This window comes from Periplaneta americana, chromosome 2 (assembly GCF_040183065.1).
Source record: "Periplaneta americana isolate PAMFEO1 chromosome 2, P.americana_PAMFEO1_priV1, whole genome shotgun sequence".
In the NCBI taxonomy this organism is placed as follows: Eukaryota; Metazoa; Arthropoda; class Insecta; order Blattodea; family Blattidae; genus Periplaneta; species Periplaneta americana.
In genome coordinates, this window is record NC_091118.1 from 135872154 (window position 1) to 135894861 (window position 22708).

The following is a 22708-nucleotide window of genomic DNA, read 5'->3' on the forward strand; positions in this document are numbered from 1 at the left end:
TCTACTTGTTCATGACATTAGGCCCATAGACCTGGCTCAGCTGACGATCAATTTCAATCGGTGCTATGCCTATGCATTCAAAAACTTTATCACTGACCGCACTTCACGTGGCGGGAGCTGCAACAGGAACATCTATCTTCAACCAAAGCAACGAAGCTACTGAGAGCACTCGGGAAGTTCTGCTAGCGCATGCGCCATGCCAGGACATTACTCTATCACGTACACACAGTCGCTTCACGCAACGTATGGTTTGTTAGCTGTGGGACGAGCGGGAAAGTTACTTTATGGATGCGCCTCGTATATGTGCTATCTGGTAGGATGGAGGGCAAGGCCTTATGGCCTCAATCCTGTCAGATTAAATAAATAAATATACATACAGAAAGCTCAAGTTCAATTCAACAATGTAGCACATACTGACCAGCAATATGTATGCAGTGACATAAGGTACGGTAGTGAGAGACTAACCACCACTCACTACTATTTACATCCAAAGGTATCAGTTTCCTCTAAAATGAACAGGAAATTTTACCTTTTATAATCACTTGCCACTGATCTGAAACCAGTTATAACAACTTACCATTGATATGAGTTCCAAAATCAATCTTTGTCACATCATCATATTGCAAAACAGTAGTGTCCCCTGCATTAGGGGTGTAGTGAGCAGCACAATGGTTACGGGAGCAGCCTGTTGGAAATGCCAAGCCTGCCTTCAGCCCATCTTCCTGGATTAACTTGCGAGCTACAGACTCGAGTTCCTCACAGATTTCTATCATAGTCATTCCTGGTTTAACCCATCTCTGAATGTGCTGCCGAGTCTGTAACAACAAATATGATTACTTACATGAGATACAGACACAAAATTGGAAATGACAAGAAATGTATAGCACTCACCACACATATTACAACAAGAAGAAATTAATAAAAACTCCTCAAACCATGGCTTCAGATGGACACGTATTTGGAAAAGCTGTTGGCTTTACATTAGTCGTTCAGGATCAAGTCATCTCCCTAAAAGCTATAGAAAGTATATACTCTTAGAGAATGTGGATGGTTGAATGTGTTGTTCAAAAGCAGTCTGCAGAACACCTAATGGAAGGCTGCACAACACTTTCTAATGTAGTGTGTATATGCGCACACATGGGCTTACAAAGACAGGGGTGGGGGGAGGGAGAGAAGAATGTCCAGCTGTGTGTAGACAAAGCTATTGATCACATTATCCATTACATGTACTATCTGCTCAGGAGGTAGAGATGACCCTATAGGCAGCTTTTCAGCTCCAAGGAGACACCATGTGGTGGTGGTGCAGCAGCAGTAGAAATGGAAGAAAAGACAATTATGCCACTAGTAATAAAAGAATAAATTACCTGTCTATGAGCTTCAGCTGCATGACGAACTTCATTGTAAATATCGTTATGAAGACGATCAAGTGCTCGTTTTTCTTCACTTGTAAAGCGATCTTTAGCTGTACGTGAGTCTCCCACTAATGGATACATCATTTCTTGTCCAACTGGGAACACATCTACAAAAATGAAGTATTGATTTAATTAGTAACAAATGTAGACACACAACAATAAAAAGATAAACTGTAATATAAAAATGAGTTAACCTAATTGACTTTCTTGCTATCAGAGACCGGAACTTTGGCAAAATGCCTTTTTAAATGTGTTAAATCTATCTTGAAAGTAAATCTGTACGAATTATACCTTTGTGATTGAAACGTCACAGTTTTATGCTGCCCTTTTCTGCCTTTTTTAATATAAATGCCTAATTTACAAAATAAATGCTTTTTTTGCCTTTATTTGATTATTTATCTATTATTTATGAATTTATTATTAAAAATTGCCTACAGGTATATTTTAATTTATTTCTATAACCACTATAATGAAAGTGACTTTACTGATGTATATTGTCTTTCAGTCAGTTCATATTCTCTTTGCAACAATGAGTGCTGCCGTGCAAAAATGTATAACAGTAATGGCGAAGTGCATCAACATTGATTAAAAACGCAGTAATCATAGATTACGAAACGATGGTTAAACAGTAGCCGTGGTTAAAATGTAATTTATGTGCACCATTCATAATCACCGATTACTAAAACTTGGCTAGCTGACACCTCATTTAACCAGAGTAAAGTCTATGATGGTACATTGTTTCTACAAAATGACTAAAGGAAAGCATCCATACCGCTGCAAAGATAATAGTCAACGTCTAAAAAGACTGCGCTCACTATGTTCTACATCGAAATGAACGTATCCTACATTTTCGCGTTGCATTTGTTTGCCTTTGGGCGCTGTTATATTTGTGAGTTCCATTTCTTTGTTTTTCAGTACTTTTACGTTAAAATCGTACAAAATGGAAAACTGAATCCAAAAATGATTATATCCCAATGTTAGGTTGAAGTATCGATAGACTTAATTACTAGATTTAAATGTAGGCCTATTATATAAAAAAGATGGAATATCCATAAAGGAAAAGGATGCAGAAAATTGGTAGGAATGTGTGTACGATCTTGGACTACACCAGGGAATTGTGCATTATCCTGATCCATCCATAACCTTTCTTTGTTCAGCCAGTGACATAGAGAAAGAGATACTGGTATTCGAGTATTCCCTCTTAAAATACAGAAAATAATAGTTACATAGAATCGTAATATAAGCAGCCGATCCGCAGGAGAAATATGATTGTTCTTGTGTTATTTCAATTGATCCATTTGTAGATTTTGATAAACGAAATCCCTCCTGAAATTTTCTGTCACCTAATTGCTCGCAAGAATTCTCTCTTTCCACTAAAGAACCTTCACGCTCACGCTCTATCCAAGTAATTCAAGTACTGCACAATAATAATCGTCTTCGAAATAATCACCTGTGGTTATGGCCGCCATTTTGCTTGCTCTACTAATCGCTGGTTATCTCCTTTAACCGCTCATATTTGGCCGGTTAGAGATTACTGTGGTTAACTTCCTATTTAAGTCGTAACCGAGGTCGATCCACCGTAAAAATGCTTAATCGGGGATTAGGTGACAATTTTAACCAATGGTTACACTAACCGACGTTGATGCACGTGGGCATAAGTGTTTTAATTATCGCTTGTGTTTATTTGACAAGGCAACAATGAGTGAGGGGTCTAACATTATTATTATTATTTTTTTTTTTTCAGTTTTCATTGCGACATTGTTGTAGCTAGCTAAATATTTCATATTGCAACATATCAGTACAACCAAACACAAAAATGCACTTTCCAAGGCTATTGGGAAGAAGATTTCTTTGCTTCCAACAGTAATTGCAACATCAAGTCGAAAATCTGAATTTGCATTCGGCTTATGTAAAGTTTTTCTTGCTGCCGAAATCCCTCTGTGGAAAGTGCAAGGTTGAGGGTCTAGTGCAAGGTTTTTGTAATTGCCTTTTATTGCGTATTTTAGCTATTTATAATGCCTTTTTGCCTGCCTATTTTAGCTATTTATGCCTGCCTATTTTAATGATCCATAATGCCTAAACTTCCGGTCTCTGGTTATTATTATTTGGCTTTGCTGCAAGATTATGGTGTTCCATTCATTTTTAGAGAGTGATTGACTTTCGCATAGTTATACTGTACATACGTAAATTCAGAGTTTGTAGTCTTTTTTTCCAAGTGTCTTCAGGATGATGTCAGCTGTTATGTATTTGGGAACAAATGTAATTATATTTTGTTGCAGGTCTATTTTTCTTCTTCTAGGAGTTCACAATTTCGTTTATTTTCTCTTCATATGTTTGCTGGAGGTTTGTGTTATTTGAACAGGTATTATCCATATTATTATTATTATTATTATTATTATTATTATTATTATTATTATTATTATTCAATGGCAGAATTTGACATAGTCATCATTTCCTTCCTGGCTTTCAAATACATATATACACCACATCATGTGTCTGTTTTCTTGTGACATTCTACTTGTCATAGATAGGTAGACGTTCTTCATTCATGACAGTGTTAGGTTCACTACAGTCAGTACAATGTAACATGAGGTACTAAGTTGCAAATTCAACATTTCTCCCCCCCCCCCATTCCTTCATTATCTGCTTAAATTTAGTCATTTTCTAGCTGTTACATTCATTTCACTACTAGCAACACTTTCTCAAATACATGTATGTTACAGCTATCATGATAGTAAGTCATTTTGTAACGGTTAGGTCAGCACAATTCGAAATATTAATCAGGCAAGGCAAGCAACTCTAATTTAAATACACAAATTTTATGATGCTGTCTCAACAACTCAGGTTATTTAGCATCTGAATAAAATGAAGATGACAATGTAAATGAAATGAGTCTGGGGTCCAACTTACACAGCATTTGCTCATATTGAGTTGAGGAAAAACCCTGGGAAAAAACCTTAACCAGATAACTTGCCCCAACCAGAATTTGAATCCGGGCCACCTGGTTTCACAGTCAGACACACTAACCGTTACTCCACAGGTGTCGACCACAAATTTTATTCAGATGCCATATTGTGTGTATATTTTATATCGCGATTTTAATAATATAACATAATATATATATATATATATATATATATATATATTACGGAAATATAATAATTATTAATAATATAGCAAGTTGTATGTGAAGTTACTGTTTTCATCACATCACATAATACAACTTTATGAAATAATGCTTTAGGTTCAAAGTTGGTAGCATTGGAGTGCCAGCCATATTTGATCTTTGGTACACTCACCATAATATATTTTTTGACTATACGTAAGGTACATGCAGGTGTTGTGAAAGACAATCATGTCGTGATGTTAGGGTAAAACAGTCCAACTGATACCACAGTCTTTTTCTTTTGTTTTTTCACACAGTCTGTGAATTCTTTCCGATTCCTTCCCCTTTGCTATATTTTGATTTTCCTGTAGTTAATGATTCATAATAGCTACTATTATCTCTTCCTTCTTAGGATGACTGCACTATTTGTTATGCTTAGCTTCCTTGTTTCTTTTTTGGCTAGTTGATCTTCCATTTTATTGACCAACATATGCCTATATACAAGGGTATCATCATCACAATCACCACTATAACTAATGTTCCTTCTTTTTTCTTCTCTGTCAGTTTTCTTGGCAAACTTATAATGCCAACCCTTACATATTTTCAGCCAAAACTGAGGAACATCCATATAAAGCAGCGTAGTATGTCTCTAATATTACTACTTTTGTAGAGTAGACCAGCCTCCTATGACACACCCTGAACAAAGACTGTCAGTAAATTGGTCTACATGTAGGTGAATGACGAACAATCTAGTATCAGCCATAAAATGTTAAATGTTATGTTTTATTTAACGACGCTCACAACTGCAGAGGTTATATCAGCATCGCCAGATGTGCTGGAATTTTGTCCCACAGGAGTTCTTTTACATGCCAGTAAATTACTAACATGAGCCTGTAGCATTTAAGCACACTTAAATGCCATCGACCTGGCCTGGGATCGAACCTGCAACCTTGGGCATAGAAGGCCAGCGCTATACCAACTCGCCAACGAGGTCGACACTAGCCATAAAAAAATGACTATAAACTATAACAGCCAATCTGTCACCTATAAAGCTTAACAAAAGTATAGTTTTCCAATGTACTGGCACTTTTGATAATGAAGCTAATGACAACTCACATGACTTCTTATTAAGTAGATATGCTTCAAAGAGAAAATTCGTTGCTGTACTGTATATCTAACCATGGTTAAAAATACGTCTTTGTCAATGAAGTTCAACAAACTCAAAAGTTAAAATGGAGTTTTACTGTATAAGAAATTGTGACAGTTTACTGTTGGATGTTTTAATTGGTTAAATAAATAAAGTAACAGTATTTCCACCACGTGGGACCCACGCATCGGGAGGTGAAACCGAGGAAGACCTGGGACCAGATGGGCGGACTTCTTCAAGAGCCTAGCTGGACCCCTGTGGTCCAGAATAGCCAAGAACCGAGAAGAATGGAGATCGCTACAGTTTGCCAGTATCGAGTGAGAGTGCAAGTGTACACACACAAACGACGAACAAAACTTATATAGAACAGAATCTACCGTCATGCGGATTAGCTCACCGCATGATCTCTAAAGAGCTCCCCTTTTAGGAGGCCATAGCCCTTCACAGGAAATCCAAAGGCTATTTCATTCATTCATTCATTCATTCACTATTCTTGACCAAACTGACATTCTCTCTTCGGAAGTGTGTTAGTCCGTAGTAAATATAAACATTTATTCACTACTAATCAGAGCATATACTTCCGTTCAAAGTTAGAGGAATGTGCACATGATTTGAAGTAACTTGATCTACATTATTGAAATACGGTAAGTTTCAAACATTTCTATATCTTCTTATTCTAATATGAAGTTAGTTTATGAAGTAATTATATACAATAAGATTAAGTTATGTCTACATGCCGTAAAGCAAGCTTTATTTTAAAAGCTGATCTGCATGTAGAAGAATGTTACTTGCTGTATTATTTCTTCAATCAAAACCTGAAATAAAATCACTTACTATCTGGAAAGAGTTCTGCAATGGGAAGAGAAGGGGGATCTGTCTGCTGTTTCTGGTTTCCTTTGCCACGGCCTTTACGCTTATTTCTCTTCTTTTTCGCATCCTTGCCAGTATCTGAAACATAAAATGATTTATTCCAGAAACAATGGAATTAATGATACTTTATATGAAACTCTTTGGTAAAACACAGTATAAAATGTATAATTATCCGAAAACACTGGTGACCTCCTCTAATATTCTATATCAAAAGCAAGTAATTTCTATCCAGTAAAACAGTTTCAAACTAAAAACAAGCTTCAGATATTAGTGTATGTCCGTTGTCTGTAAAATTAGCCCACTGAACATTATTCCCTTCAAAATACGAGTTTCAATTTGAAAAATTGTTCTAAGAGTGAAGTTACAGGAGAATGGAGAAAGTTACACAACACAGAACTTCATGCATTGTATTCTTCACTTGACATAAAGTAGAACCTTTATTATCCGTGGTAATGAAGGGAGTGGACTGAACGGTTAATAGAAAAAATCGGATAATCCGTACCATAAAATATTTTCGTAAATTAAGTGATTCGTAATTTCCTCCGTGTCTTGTGTTTAACACGCTTGGTATGAATCAGAAGTTCACTAGTTTAAGTTTGGTTCTCAATTAAGTGTTTTTAAGGGGCAAAGAAATTTTTTGTAATGGCTGTCAGCGGAAAGATAGGAATAGTAGAGATGTTATGTCGTAGATTTACATACTCTATACACTTTATCATTGATTTTTAAATCGCGCACAGCTGTAACATCAGTTTCGTATTCTGATGCGAGATGAGCCACAGTTTCTCTTTCCCCAAACCACTCAATTATTTGCACTTTTTTCGATTCTTAGCACAACACGTTTTATTTTGACACTTATGGAATGCATTTTATATAGAAGTTGTACAGTGTGGCAACTCGAACAGTAGACTAAACTGTGTATGTGAAAAAATAATAATAATAATCCGTGGTGCTGCAGCCCCCGTGAAGGGCCTAGACCGACCAGCCGGCTGCTGGCCTCACGCCCACATGTCGAAGCAGAGGTGGACGATCATCCAACCAGAATGGAGGTATCGTGTGGTTAGCACGATGATCCCCCCAGCCGTTATAGCTGGCATTCGCAACCGGATTTCGCTACCTATCGTAGCTCCCCAAGTGCATCACGATGCTGGGTGGGCACCGGTCCCATACAATGGCCGAAATTTCATGAGAAAATTTCTTCCCCCATGAGGACTCGAACCAGCGCGCATTCCGTAACGCGAGTCCTAGGCAGGATGCCTTAGACCGCGACGCCATGGTGCAGGACAAGTGAAAAAATACATACTAATATAACGTACAGTAGTACTTCATATGTTTCTGTAGCAAAAAAAAAAAAAAGAAAAGAGCGAGAGAATGACAGTCGGATAATCCGCCAATCGGTTAATAGAGTGACGGAAAATCGGGGTTCTACTGTAATTAGGAACATTAAATCCAGACTTTGAAATGGGCAGGGCATGTAGCACATATGGGCGAATCCAGAAATGAATGTAGTGTGTTAGTTGGAAAAAGACCTTTGGGGAGGCCGAGACGTAGATGGGAGGATAATATTAAAATGGATTTGAGGGAGATGGGATATGATGATAGAGAGTGGATTAATCTTGCACAGGATAGGGACTGATGGCGGGCTTATGTGAGGGTGGCAATGAAACTTCGGGTTCCTTAAAAGCCATTTGTAAGTAAGTACTAAGTACAATATATTTCATACATATATAAAATAATGCCTCTGATTGAGGTTCTGGCTTATATGTACATCTATATCAGACAGTACAGACCCAGAAACAAAATTTGGGCCACCTGAAATTTCCGAGTTTCAGTTATAACATACTGCGCATGCTCAGGTGGCCCAAATTTTGTTTCTGGGTCTATACATCTCACTTGACGGTATTTGTTAAAGGAAGAACAACTGTTTGTATGCATCTGGAGTCGGAGTGGTGTAATATGTAGCTAGTCGGCGATGTGTGCAATGGAGGGGGAAAGGAATTGGTGACTCTACCCCATTATCTCCTGGCCTACTTGCTTCATAAATGATGCCTTGTTGGTATCACTTGTGACCTGTCTTCGGACAGTTGACTAAACAACAATATAAAATAATAAGAAAAGAATGTATCACATATTTTCAATTTATTAGATTAAATAAACGTATTCTATTATCTTATATATTCATTCATTGTGTTCTGCCCAAGGGCATGTCTTTCACTGCAAACCCAGCATTCTCCAGTCTTTCCTATTTTCTGCCCTCCTCTTTGTTTCTTCATATGATCCATATGTCTTAATGTTATCTATCATGTGATATCTTCTTCTGCCCCGAACTCCTCTCCCATTCACCATTCCTTCCAGTATCTTAGATATCAGTTATCTTTTTTTTTAGTGCTGTGGTTATCTAGTGTCTGAATGATATGACGGTGATAATGCCAGTGAAATGAGTTCAGGGTCCAGCACAAAAAGTTACCCAGCATTTGCTCTTAATGGGTTGAGGGAAAAAAACATCAACCAGAATTTGAACCCAGGCCAGCTCATTTCATGGTCAGGTGGTGGACACCAGTTATCACATGGAGTGATGAATACTATTGGACCAAGATCAGGGGGTCTAAATGGATGTTTTCACGAACCGGAATGCTCAGTTATTTTCGTGGATACAAGCAACAGCAGAATTATTGACCAGTGAGATGACGCAGAGTATTACCGTCCTATTAACAATGAAATATTTATATACACATCAATTAAAACAAAACTTTCAGACACAAGTCTTCCGAAATTTTCATTCCTTTATCATATTTACAAAGAAGGAAATCAGGAACTGTAGCCACTTCATTCAGCTAAAAAAAAAAAAAAAACACACATCTTTAACACTTTGACGAGTAGATCTATATTACTACTACTGAAAGAGAATAATTTCCGGCCCTACACGTTTGACTGGAACCTTTGTTTCGTAAAGTTCTCAAAATGGATACTCAGCAGTTTAAACAATAAGAATTATTAGATTTGCTACTTAGCAGAGTCTTATGATATCTTATCATTAGCTCAATAAGGAGTGAGAATGTGTTACTGAGTCCCGATCCTTTTAACGTCATTAAACGTCATGCTATTGTTCAGAACCTCAATGATACTCAGTGCAGAATCAAAAATATCAAACACTTGCTGCAAAAGTGTTATAAATTAGCGAGAGCTTATACAAATTATATAATAAAATAAATCACTGCCAACAGTGCTGTTATTTTCAACAATTTACTTGAAGCTTAATTGAAAAATGTATTCAAATATCATGTATAATTAATACCAAATTAAAATGAACAGCTATTCCTCACCAGATGGAATGGAAAGGTTCCTGAAATCCACGAACAGGAATGCCGTTCTGGTCCACTTGGGTTCATTTCGAACTCTGACCAAGATAACTAAACTCCAACAATTAAATGTGTTTCATTGACAATTTTACTGTCCTGGCCTAGCACTTCCTTCAGTAATCTTAACAGTCAGTAATGATGCAGGTGATAGGGAAGAATTTATTTATTTATTCATTCATTCATTTACTTATTTATTTGTTTGTTTGACAGTACACAGGCATTATAGCCTATAAAAGCATCTTCTTAACATTTTTATCTCACAAGAAAATAGTTAATAATGTAAAACAAATTTATATTTGCAGCAGAGTATTACAACATATACAATGAGTAAACTGAATAATTTGAATATACTGAATATGAGAGAGAGAGAGAGAGAGAGAGAGAGAGAGAGAGAGAGAGAAGTAGCTTCTTAATTAACCAAATTTGCATAAATGTGTTTCTTAAATATATCATCTTTTCCTGAAAATAAATCAATATCATTGGAAGTATTTAACTTATTATAAAGGGACAGGCAAATCGCATTATAGCGAACATACAAGCTCCGCCCATGACCCCTTCCACTTTTCCCCTACTAGCTCATCAGACACTCTATGTGATAGGCGAGTGTTGTGTCGAATGCACATTGCATGTGGGTGGGGATAACTTCCCCTACTGATTAGGGGTGAATTTTTATGACGGACTGTTTTTGATGTAGGAATATGGAAAAGTACTTTTTTATGTGACTTAACAAATGGAGCATAAAAAGGAATTAATTTTAATCTACCTGAAGAATCGATTTTGTTTGTGAGTATTCTCCTGAGAAATAAAATTGTAAATACTGATCTCATATTAAACACTGATCTTAGCTGCAATGTTGGTGTCCGAATAGAGCAAGAGTTTTTAAATGATTTAAAATACATGAATCTTAAAAATTTATTCTGAATAATTTCAACTACATGTTATTGATCTTTATGCATTGAGTCCCATATGATTGAGGCATATTCTAATTTACTTCTAACTAAATTGTTGTATACAGAGTCAGGACTGCAGAATTATTAAACAGTTTTGAATTTCTTATAACAAATTCAAGTGCTTTATAAACAGAATTAACAATTGATGTAATATGTGACTTAAAAGTTAAAGTTTTGTCAAGTATTATGCCTAAATCCTTAATTGTTGATAGTGATTCTAAATGTATGACTTTTATAAAATAATCATAGTTTCTTCACTTCTTTTCGTGAAAAACTCGCGTATTTACATTTATTTGGGTTAAGCAACAGACAATTCTTTTTACACCAAGATGCAACATTATTAATATCTGTTTGCAAATTCGCTTCATCTATTGGATCGGATATAGTTTTGAATAGTTTTAAATCGTCAGCAAATAAAAGGCAGTTTGACTGAGTTATTACTTCAGATAAGTCATTAATTATAAGCAAAAACAAAAGGGGTCCTAAATTAGAGCCTTGTGGTATGTCGGAGTGACTAATAAAATAGTGTGCTCATTGTGGAATGTTTGTTACATACTGTTTTCTAGTACTGCGATATGAGCAGAAGAAATTCGTTAAATTTCTAGAAAAACCCAATTTTATTAATTTATATACTAAGTAATTAAAGTTTATTTTGTCACTGAATTTGTCTAATTTCTTATAGCCAATGTTAGGTAAATAATTCTTTAGGGTTGTCTTGATATAGGCCTACTGCCGACTTAACAGCATTTCAAAAAAAAAAAAAAAAAAAAAAAAAGGAATTGGGTAGAGTATGATTAGGGGATCTCATAGGCCACAGTCCTTGCAAAATTATCCTCTCTCCAAAAATGTCTAACAAATTCACTGACGCAAGATCTGTATGAGTCACAGCATTATCCTGTTAAAATACTATTTGACCTCTGTTCTTGAGTAAATTTAACTGTCCAATAAATGGAACAAAATATCAGAACAGTAAACTTCAGAAAACGGTCCTTGTAAAGAAAAAATTTGGTCAATAATTCAGGATTCACATCACATGCCTATTTTCTCTCGATCCAATTTAGTTTCTCTCACTGCATACGGTTTTCAGATGACCAAATTCTGGTATTCTGAGAATTAGCGTAAAACAACAGTTAAAACCAGGCTTCATCTGTAAACATTTAAAAATATTCTAACCGACATTGCAACACCAGGGCCCCGAATCTGTAACCCAGTGATCGTCAGCACTCGCTGAAAATGTGTAATGGGTACGCGGTGCCATCCCGCGTACACTGTCGTGCAACAGGGAGAGATAGAGAGCATACCGGCTAGCAGCTACGAGAGCACTATAGTGCACTGCGTTTTCCACAGGTAAGAGAGGCTAGCCCCAGCGTACTCTGTGCTGATGACCCCTGCTATAACCATTGGCAATAATGAATATGCTTCTTGTGATCGCAGAATTCGTTGTTCTATCATAAACATTTTCAACTCTCTGTCAACACATTTGTATACTGGAAGAGACAGTCCAACACTGACTATTATCTGCAACCCTTATTACAATGGGGAAGGGTAAAGTCTTCTCTTAAATGTGAAGTAATAAATGTAACTATTAGAGACAAAAAACATAAAAAAATACTGAGTTATTGTTTTTGTCCACTGAACTTTTTCAAACATCTTTCTGGCAAGTCTAATTCTAGGTCTGCTATTCATAATAGTCATCCGTAACATCACTGTGATCACATCTCTGTTGGGTCTCTGCAGAAGTACTGGTAGTGCTATCGACTTTTGAATAGTCATTTACAGAGAATTATCCGAATTAAAAACAATTGAAAAAAACCGCGCGTGCACACACACACATACATACATACCAGTCCCAGCACGCGTTCTGCCTATGGGCAGGTCTTTCACTGCAAGCCCAGCAAACTCCAATCTTTCCTATTTTCTGCCTTCCTCTTAGTCTCTGCATATGATCCACATATCTTAATGTCGTCTATTATCTGATATCTCCTTCTACCCTGAACTCTTCTCCTGTTCACCATTCCTTCCAGTGCATCCTTCCGCAGGCAGTTTCTCCTCAGCCAGTTATCCAGCCAATTCCTTTTCTCTTTCTGACCAATTTCAGCATCATTCTTTCTTCATCCACTTTTTCCAACACAACTTCCAGTTCTTATTCTGTTTGTCCACTTCACATGCTCCATTCTTCTCCATATCCACATTTCAAATGCTTCTATTCGTTTCTCTTCATTTCGTCGTAATGTCCATGTTTCTGCCCCATACAATGCCACACTCCACACAAAGCACTTCACTAGTCTCTTCCTTAGTTCTCTTTCCAGAGGTCCGCAGAAAGTGCTCCTTTTTTTCTATTAAAAGCTTCCTTTAATGTTGAAATATTTCATTTGCTATTTCAGTTCTTCTATTTGCTAGTTTATTGTCTCTCTTCTTGCTCTTAGTTCCGTTTTGTTCATTCATTCCATATTTTCTCTGTATTTGATAATATATATATATAATAGTTTCTTGCTATCATTTTAAAAGTTGTGTGAAGAAAATGAATAAATAAAATGAATGCTAAAAAAAAAAACTCTCAAACTAATTTGACTGTGTTAGTTCATTTGAAACTTGGCTGAAGTTATAGGTTAGGATGACTGCAGACACATCTAAATCAAATACATGAGTCTCAACACCCGAGTACAAAGTTTTCTTGACTTACTTTGAATGACCATTGAAATTATATATGATTTTTTCAGAAGCACTAATATGTGCTGCTCTCTTCCGGTTAAAAATCATATTACTGACTTAATTGAATATGCTCCTAAAGAAAAGTATCATAAAGAATCCCTCAAGCCCAGTATCTCAGAATTGGATATTTAGTGACTTACACAGATTAGTTTCTGAGTTGTCCATTTAATGGCCCAGGACGACAATAGAGTTAAACATAGGCCTGATCAATACTATGACAAAGTGGCGCTTGACGGCCTACTACTGGTAACTACATGCAAAGTTGCCTTCGTAGTATAGTGGTTGCCATATCTCCTATTGAATCCATGGTTCCATGTTCAGGCTTTTCTTGAGTTGAAACATACCTTTTTTTTCTTTTTAAATAATTCTGATTTGTCACATTTTGGAGCTGCATAAGGGTACTTTCAACAGAACAGTATGTGGTCGCTCATGAAACCACACAGAAGCCACAAGTCTCTCCACACTAAAAACTCCCTTATTCAACCTGCATTCTTGTACTCTTGGAAAGGGTGGAAATTTCCATTAGGATTTCCTCAGGTCTGCCAACGTCTCTCACCATGATCACATCTCGAAATATGTCCACCAATGTCACAGGAGTAACGCAGTCACAATTTTCATGCACAGATTTATTTTGCAGGAGAAATAAACAGGTGTACTGGAACTTTTCGCCATTTCTATAAATACTATTGGAAGATAAATCATAAATAAAATAAGGTAAGACTACAAGACTACACATATTCATCAAAGATTTATACTGGTCACTGATTATCTGAGTTTACCATTAACTACATAAATGAATATTATGCAATACTGAAACGTTATTTTAGACGAAGTTATACGAGTGCTTTATTTCTCTTAAATACTATGATGATGATGATGATGATGATGATGATGATGATGATGATGATGATGATGAGTAAATGAAGCGGAATCATAGCATATAAGGTTAGAGGTAGATCAGCATTTACTTTATCTTATTTATTGCAACAAGTAAAGTTTTTCAGATTATAAAGTACTGGTAGCATTTTGGTAGGAAATGAGGTTAGAGTTGATTCGACTTAGGTAATACTTATCTTACCTCCTTCCTGTAACGTCCCTTTTGGACAAAGTTTTTTTTTTTAAATATTTGTTTAAAGTTCCTTCAATAGGATGGTGAATACCAAAATTATAACTTTTTAAACTTTATATAGGCCTACAGATTAAGAAAGAACTTTCCAAAGTAGGACACATGTTTCTTGCAAAGTTCAAGGAAAGAACAATACACACGCATGTGGCAAAAAAAAAAATGACAAAATGAGGGAGGTAAATACAAAGTGTTGCAATACACCCAATATGGAAGAGTTCTATAACCACTTTTGTTGTAGCAGCAGCTGAAATATCTGTGCAGGAGATGTATGAAAGTAATCTGCAGGTAGGGTTGTCAGATGTCCCGATATGGCGGGACATTCCTGATTTTCAGGAAATTTTTCTGTGTCCCATTGTGGGACGCACAATGTCCTGCTTTTAAAGATATTACCATTCCTAAGCGAAATACAAATTTACGGATGACACGGAACAAATGCACCACACACCATGTTCAGACTTGAGGGTTATATGCATATTTAAGAGAATACTCTCCTACCATTTTAAATTTGTATTTTGATGTTTATATGTTATTGTCACATTAAATGACACAATATTGTAAATCGCAACAAATGAAATGATAAATATTCATTAAAATGTTGAAAAAGAAATTATTTAATCATGCTATACATAGGCTACACTGTATTAATACGGGTACATTATTATTATTATTATTATTATTATTATTATTATTATTATTATTATTATTATTATTATTAAGTCGCTTGTATATCAACTGCAGTAAAATGTTGCTCTGTGATATTTTTAAAACTGTCAACCCTATCTGCAGAACAAGTATGAGAAAGATAGCTAATTTCCGAAATTTAAGTTTCTTTGTTAGTACTACTACTTGACTTGAAACAGAATTTATTACAGCTTGATTCAGGGATTTTGGCCCCTGTAAAAAGTAAGTAGATAGACAAAGAGCGAGTTACTGATCACTACTGGCAGACTGGGTCACACAGGTCAGGTGGCGCAGTCATAACACCTAACACTTCCTTCTTATTTTGTCACGGTACACTCCGTCTTAACACAATATTCTTCCACACATCCCATTACTAACCACTACGTCTGTTGACTAAACAATGTCATGATGGCTTATATTTTCTTGACATGAGTGTCCCTCAGCTCCGAGCATAGATATTATTTTCATTCTTTCTCTTTCCTCTTCCCCTCCTATGTGTGATTAAATTTCTTTCATATGACACAACATATAGCTCGCTCACTAGCCAAACAACCAAGGACAGGGGCCATTATCGCTGAATCAAACTGTACATTGTATTCCATTCATTCTGTGAAGGAAATTGAAGAGTGAAATTTGTGTTTTGTGGATGTTCTTTCGCGCAGTGTTCACCTATCACTTAAAAAGGTTAGATCCACAAGCAAAATTAACCTTTAATATTAGAGGAGGAAAATTCGCTCCGACGCCGGGGATCGAACCAGAGTCCTTGGTTCTACGTACCAATTTTTCTCCTCTTAATATTAATTGTTACCATAACAGATATATTCTGTAGGACCAAAAAACCAATCTTTAGTAAAATGAACCTTGCTCTCCTGTGTGCAGATGCAAGCCTTCATATACATAACAAGATGAGACAATACAAACGAACAATTTTGGGAAAAGTTTCGATGATTCAATTCGAGAAAATCATAGTACACAATGTGCATGCTGATGTTGGCTGCATCGCTGCTATGTTTCTTCCTGATGTATATACAGAGTTCCTAAGCAGACCAATTCCAGGTAGTCAAGTTCTGTCAGGGTGGCTGGGTAGCCCAGTTGGTAGAGCAGCTGGCTACGGACTGGAAGGTCCAGGGTTCGATCCCAGGTGGTGACAGGTTTTTTTCTCGTTGCCAAACTTTCAGAATGGCCCCGAGGTTCACTCAGCTTCCTATAAAATTGAGTACCGGGTCTTTTCCGGGGGTAAAAGGCGGTCAGAGCGTGGTGCCAACCACACCTCATGAAAAGCATGGGCTCTACCTCCATGCCCCCCAAGTGCCTTCATGGCATGTTACGGGGATACCTTTACCTTTACAAGTTCTGTCAGCTTATATGACAGTAGTCTGGAGCACCCATCCCGAGGATGCTAAGGAGTAGAGGGTGGAGTGGGACCAGTCTGCATAGGGAAGAGTGAATGGATGTGCCTATATGCAGGCATATGACCACTCACTGCCTGCCAACAGATTTTGTTAGGTAGAGATTGGAGTGGGACTGGTCTGCATAGGAACTCTGCATATTTCTGTATTTCTTGATCACAACAGGCATAATTAATTTCTTCAATTTTAAAATAACTATTTTCCTCCCAATATGTATTTAGCATCATCTTTTCGTAAAGCTATATAGTGCATGTATACACTCATAATTATATATGCCTGACTAAAATACATACAGCAATATGTTGTTGTAGTTTTCTAATGCCAGGCATTTGACAATAAAGTCATTTGACCTCTTGCACTCTAATATTTTTCAAAGATATTGTCATGGTCAGCCACTGACGCACAGATTATTACTTTTTCACGTATTACAGAAGAACATATGTCCACTGCTTTGGAGTAACAGCAAGTCTGGACGTGAAACTAGCGGGTCCTGGTTGGGACAAGTTACCTGGTTGAGGTCTTTTCTGGGGTTTTCTTCAACCCATTACAAACAAATGCTGGGTAATTTTCGGCGCTGGACCCTGAACTTATCTCGTTAGCATTATCACCTTAATTTCACTCAGACACTAGATAATCGTAGCAGTTGGTAAAACGTCGTAAAATGACCAATTAAAAAATAATAAAAAAAAAGGAAAAGAAAATATAATGGGTGGTTCTGGAGGAAATATAAATATTACTCGGAATGGTAGTATGGACTATTTTCAGTAAAAAAGTATATAAATATTTCAAAAGGTGTGAAAATGTTTCAACTTTTTTTTTTACTCAAAATAGTCCATACTACCGCACCCTAAAATATTTACTTTTCCTCCTGAATCAACCTCTTATGCTTCATAACAAAACAAGATCAAGGTTTTTTAAATTAACAAAACAATTATTTTAATGTAATAAATAGCAATACTATAGTAATAGTATGCGAGAGGTCTGTGTCACATATTCTGTCGTTTTATGGCAATTTACAGAATACAATATACCTCATCTTGTACAGAAAGTTTTCCAATCTGACATGATAAAAAATTATCCAAGTTTCAGTTTAACCTAAACCGTGTATGGAATCGCGCCCCTGTCTTATCATATTTATTCTCCTTCCTCCCTCCACCGCTGGAAAAAAAAAGCGAACAAATAAGACAAGCAAAGGACTCTAACCTAACCAAAAACTTATGCGAAAGTCTCTCCCCCACAATTAAGCATTTTACAAATTTTGAACTACTGTCACAAACCAAACTTTTCCAAAATTGCCTTGCAACTTCATTTCTTGTGGATTACTTACTTTGCCATTGCCTGTTCTGTCTATTTTATGCATAAAAAAATTAGCAACAATTTGAACCACTTACCAAAGTTACGTTCTAGGATGCTACCTTAGATTATATCTTACCATCATGTTCATTTTCTGCGTCATTAATTTTCACATTTTCTAATTTTTCTCTGGTTTCGTTGGTAGGATTTTCACTTTCCCCTCCACCTGGTACATCAGCAGATGCTTCACCTGCACCTGCAAATAAATATTTCATCATGAACTGTCATTCTAAAATTCCAAATTGTATAGATTCAATATTACCATTAGTATTTATCAGTTACTGTATTTGTTGTGTGTTTGGTTGCTTAATGTTTCAAGAAATAATAAATATAATCTAGAATGTATAGCAAGTGAATAATAAGTTCCTTAGGTAACTGGGAGACTGAACACAATTTTTCCTTACCTGCCTTCTTCTTTTTCTTCTTCCTTTTCTTTTTCTTTGAAGCTTCTACAGCTCCATCTTCGCCTTCTATGTCATCGATATCATCGACATTTCCATCGTCAACTAATTTCTCTTCGGACTTTCCGACTTCGTCTAGTACGGCCGCCATAACTCCTGCCGGTATTTGCACAAGATCAACACCATTGACCATATGACATGGAGCACATTCACTTTTACATTTATCGCACGAGACACATGGATAACCTTTGCTTTTAACACAACCGTCGCTACGCTGAGACACGCTGAGACCACGCACAAACCTATCTACACTCAGTGCATTCGGATCTGACAGCAAACTCAAATAGAAGACGAAGTAATGCATGTAATAGAAATTTAACAATTTAAAAAGTACATAAATATAATCAAACAAATAAAGAAACATGTTTACATGACATAAGCTATAGATAAAAATATAAGAACATAGGAGTTTTAGGTAAAGATATAAGTTGTTTAGGCGTATTTGTAAGACAAGAAGTGTAGAAAAATCAAAGGAATATAATACTTTTATTTTATGCAATCAGTAATAATTCAATAGTACGCTTAAATTTAATGTTTAAAAATAAGCGTTTTACGTTACAAACTTTGACATTTACCGTACACATTGAAAGTACGTATTTGATAACTTCATAGTTTTCGTAATATTAAAGAAAGGTGTTATGAAAATTACACACACATTCTCACAAGTTCAACAAGAGGGCTATGGTTCAACATGTTTCGCTACAATTGAGTTCTTTGTCTTGTTACCAATTATATTCCTATTGTTTACTACGCATTGAAATAAGAAGACAACACTTTAATTTTCAGTGATACAAACAAGAGTATTACAGTATTATAATACCATAATGTCAAATTTCTTACTTTGATCATAGATTATACAATTTAGGTACAAACAGTATGTGCGCATAAATTTCTTTACTATTTCTTTATTGTAATTATAATATTAGTGTACATCTCTTAGGTTGTTAGATAAAATCTAACATGTTCAAGAGAAAGCCGCTACATTATAATCCATACCGTGGTGGGAATATAATGGTGTAGCAGACGGTTGACTTAAACTCGTTTTCTAATGCGCATGTCGTCACTTGGGAAGCAGCAGCAGTGCTCGAGGAACAAAACAAACAGCTGTTGTGTGTACTTGCATGGTGTTTATATATATTATATTGAATGTTATTCTTGTATCAGTAATGCTATTAATGTGACACATTTTTAAATGGATGATGTACTTGGAATAACTCACATCCCACAGTGACATTTGACCATTACCACAGTATATTTAGCAAAACGTCTATGGGCCGGTTTCACCAACCTTCAGTAAATCAGTTCAAATGAAACATTAACTACTGAACATTAAAATATTTAACGATTCACTAAAATGCGAGCTGCTCACCAACCAAATTATCTTAACATTTAATGAACAGTAAGTAATGGCTCATTAAGGATAAATAAATACGATCTATGAATTTTTCATAACTATATCAGAACATCTTTATACGAAACCACAGTCTACTATATCGCAAATCGTGTACAGTATTAGAAAACTGTTTTGTTATGTCTCTTGGTAGTGGAAATGTTGAAATTTTGGCCGCGATTTACTCGAGTACGTTTATATGCGCTGTCTCCGTAGACTTCAAGCCGAGCAGCTATTATATGCCTCGTAACGCTTATTACGTCTCGGCTCTTTGGTGGAGCAGTCATTAGCATGCTGGCTTATCAACCATGGTACCCGAGTTCGACTCTCGGTGAGAACTATTTTTTTAATGACGTGACTAATTTTTATACATGTTATCTTTCTTCATTTTCTATTTTTTTTTTGTAGTGAAACGAATTATTTCGCAACTATGAGCCCACTAGGAGAATTAAGAAAAACTTTTCTTCCCGAAATACAATAAAGATAAACAAACAAATTAAAGAAAAAAAATACACATGTGGATCTAATACTTTGTCCACATGCCACTGGCGTCTATCACTGCCTGACATCTTCGGGGCATTGAGTCCATCAGATTGCAGAAATAGTTCTGGTCCTCAGCGACATCTTCCCAGGTAGCCAGAACTTGATCCCACAACTGATGTGGATTTTGAGGTCGGTTGTCTCGATATTTGTCAATCCTCCTCTTTTCCATGCCTTTCCGTTAACCGTCTTTGAATATTCATGGCGGTGTGCGCAGAGTGGTTATCCTGCTGTGAATGAAATTTCCTTTAGAAAGAAAATGATATACTTATAAATTCCATGAATCCAGTTCTTTCGCTTCTGTTTTAAAGCCAGTGCAAACATATCTTATTGCTAGCTATAATACCATTCTAATAAATGAAATGAATATACCAATTAAATTTTGTTTTGTTTGAATGCATATTAGCTATGTATTAATTTACTAATATTTCTTAGGTATAGTTATAATAACCACTTTCATGTGTTAAAATAAAAACTCAGTTGTTTGTTACCTAGTTGACTAGTTTCAGCTTTGTCTCAGCTGTTATTATGACATTCTAACCTATGATCAGTTTCTTCTAAAATTTTGAGTACCACGATCTTCGTGACTCAGTATCTTTCGTGAATTTTTGTGTCTTTCAGATTTTCAAAAAGATCGTTTCTTAAATAGTTAACACCTCCATCTGACTCTTAATTTTCGAGCAGTTCCAGATATAACAATTCTGCCTCGAAACGTTCCGCCATTTTATATTGCAACTGATGAACCATTAAAAATTTTAAGACGGAAATTTCTATCACTAAATTTAATTATAGTTTTACTGGTTCGTTAGGCTAAAGATACTGTAGTTGGTGAGATATAAAAATGATTTAATGAACCAGTAAATAAATTAAAGAATCATTAAAACTTTAGTGAAGGTTGGTAAAACCGGCCCGTTTGTCATAAACTGAATGTGTAATGTAAAATTAATTTAAGTAGGTAGCTTTATAGTTATTTTTACTTCACAAATTATACTGCTGTTTCAATAATTAAATTATTTACTGTTAAATAATTATAATATGTAGATCTATTGCAGACGAACTGAAGAACTGTTACATCTGAATTTTGGTCAACTTGTTCATTATTTTTTTAATTTAGATTCAGATTTTTTTCGACGCGTATTGTTATTTCAAATTCCGAATGGGGTGACTGTATCCACCTCTTGTGCTTAAAATTGTTTTATATTTTAAACATACAGAATTAATAAAAGATAGTGTATTTAATTAATAACAAGTACTATAAAATGCCATATTTGCTTCTGATTTCTTGGAATTCATAATCAATTAACCTACTCCACTTCCAAAACCTTACGGAGTTGAGCTGAGCTAAGCTAGCAAGCTGCGAGAGAGTTCGCAATGCTTCCCGCGTGACGTCATCACGTAGTACGAGAACGGTCGAGACTGCGCACTGCTTCACCATTATATTCCCACCACGATCCATACCAGAGAATAATAATGAGTACTGGGCTCAGGGGCGTAGCGTGCATAGATTCGGGTGATGTGATGCATCCCCTGAATTTTTCTGAACAAAAAATATATTTATCGTTATTTACCCGTATTTTATTTCGTGTGTATCGTGTTATACCCGTTACACATAATAATTATTATTTTAAGATTACTTTCAAATTTTAAATGTCGCTGCTACAGCAATGGAAATATATTACACGAAGTAACAAAGGCGCGTCAGAGCGAGGCAACGTTCAACTGCTGAGTGGAAGAACATCACTGTGCTGAGGATGCGATGTAGATTACGCATAACCGTCCTGCACCTGCGTATACTGTTTTCGCTGTAAGAAAAATCCTAATGTAAACATAAGCACGTTGCTGTCATACCCGTGATTGGCCAAGAGGCCCATATATATTATAAGTCCTCTTGTGATTGGCTCCCAGTCGAAACACTCACATGACGCAGGAAAATATAGTTCGTATCTGGAAACCATAATCTTGTGTTATTTGAAAATAAAAAATTGAATTCTAGTTCTTAGATAGATAGATAGATAGATAGATAGATAGATAGATAGATAGATAGATAGATAGATAGATAGATAGATAGATAGATAGATAGACAGACAGACAGACAGACAGACAGACAGACAGATATATAGATAGATAGATAGATAGATAGATAGATAGATAGATAGATAGATAGATAGATAGATAGATAGATAGATAGATAGATA

The 22708-nt window shown here is 35.9% G+C and overlaps 1 protein-coding gene across 1 annotated transcript in view; it reads right to left on the bottom strand.

The window, feature by feature from the left end:
• The window catches only part of und (methionyl aminopeptidase und), a 28889-nt gene extending 9972 nt beyond the window's left edge, over positions 1–18917 (bottom strand). The window contains exons 1-5 of the mRNA XM_069818490.1: positions 18527–18917; positions 18202–18318; positions 6500–6613; positions 1365–1519; positions 578–815 (exon numbers count right to left, since the gene is read on the bottom strand). Coding sequence (XP_069674591.1) covers positions 578–815; positions 1365–1519; positions 6500–6613; positions 18202–18318; positions 18527–18887 — 985 coding nt within the window. The 5' untranslated portion in view covers positions 18888–18917. The remainder of the gene's footprint in view (positions 1–577; positions 816–1364; positions 1520–6499; positions 6614–18201; positions 18319–18526) is intronic.
• Positions 18918–22708: the final 3791 nt, after the last annotated feature.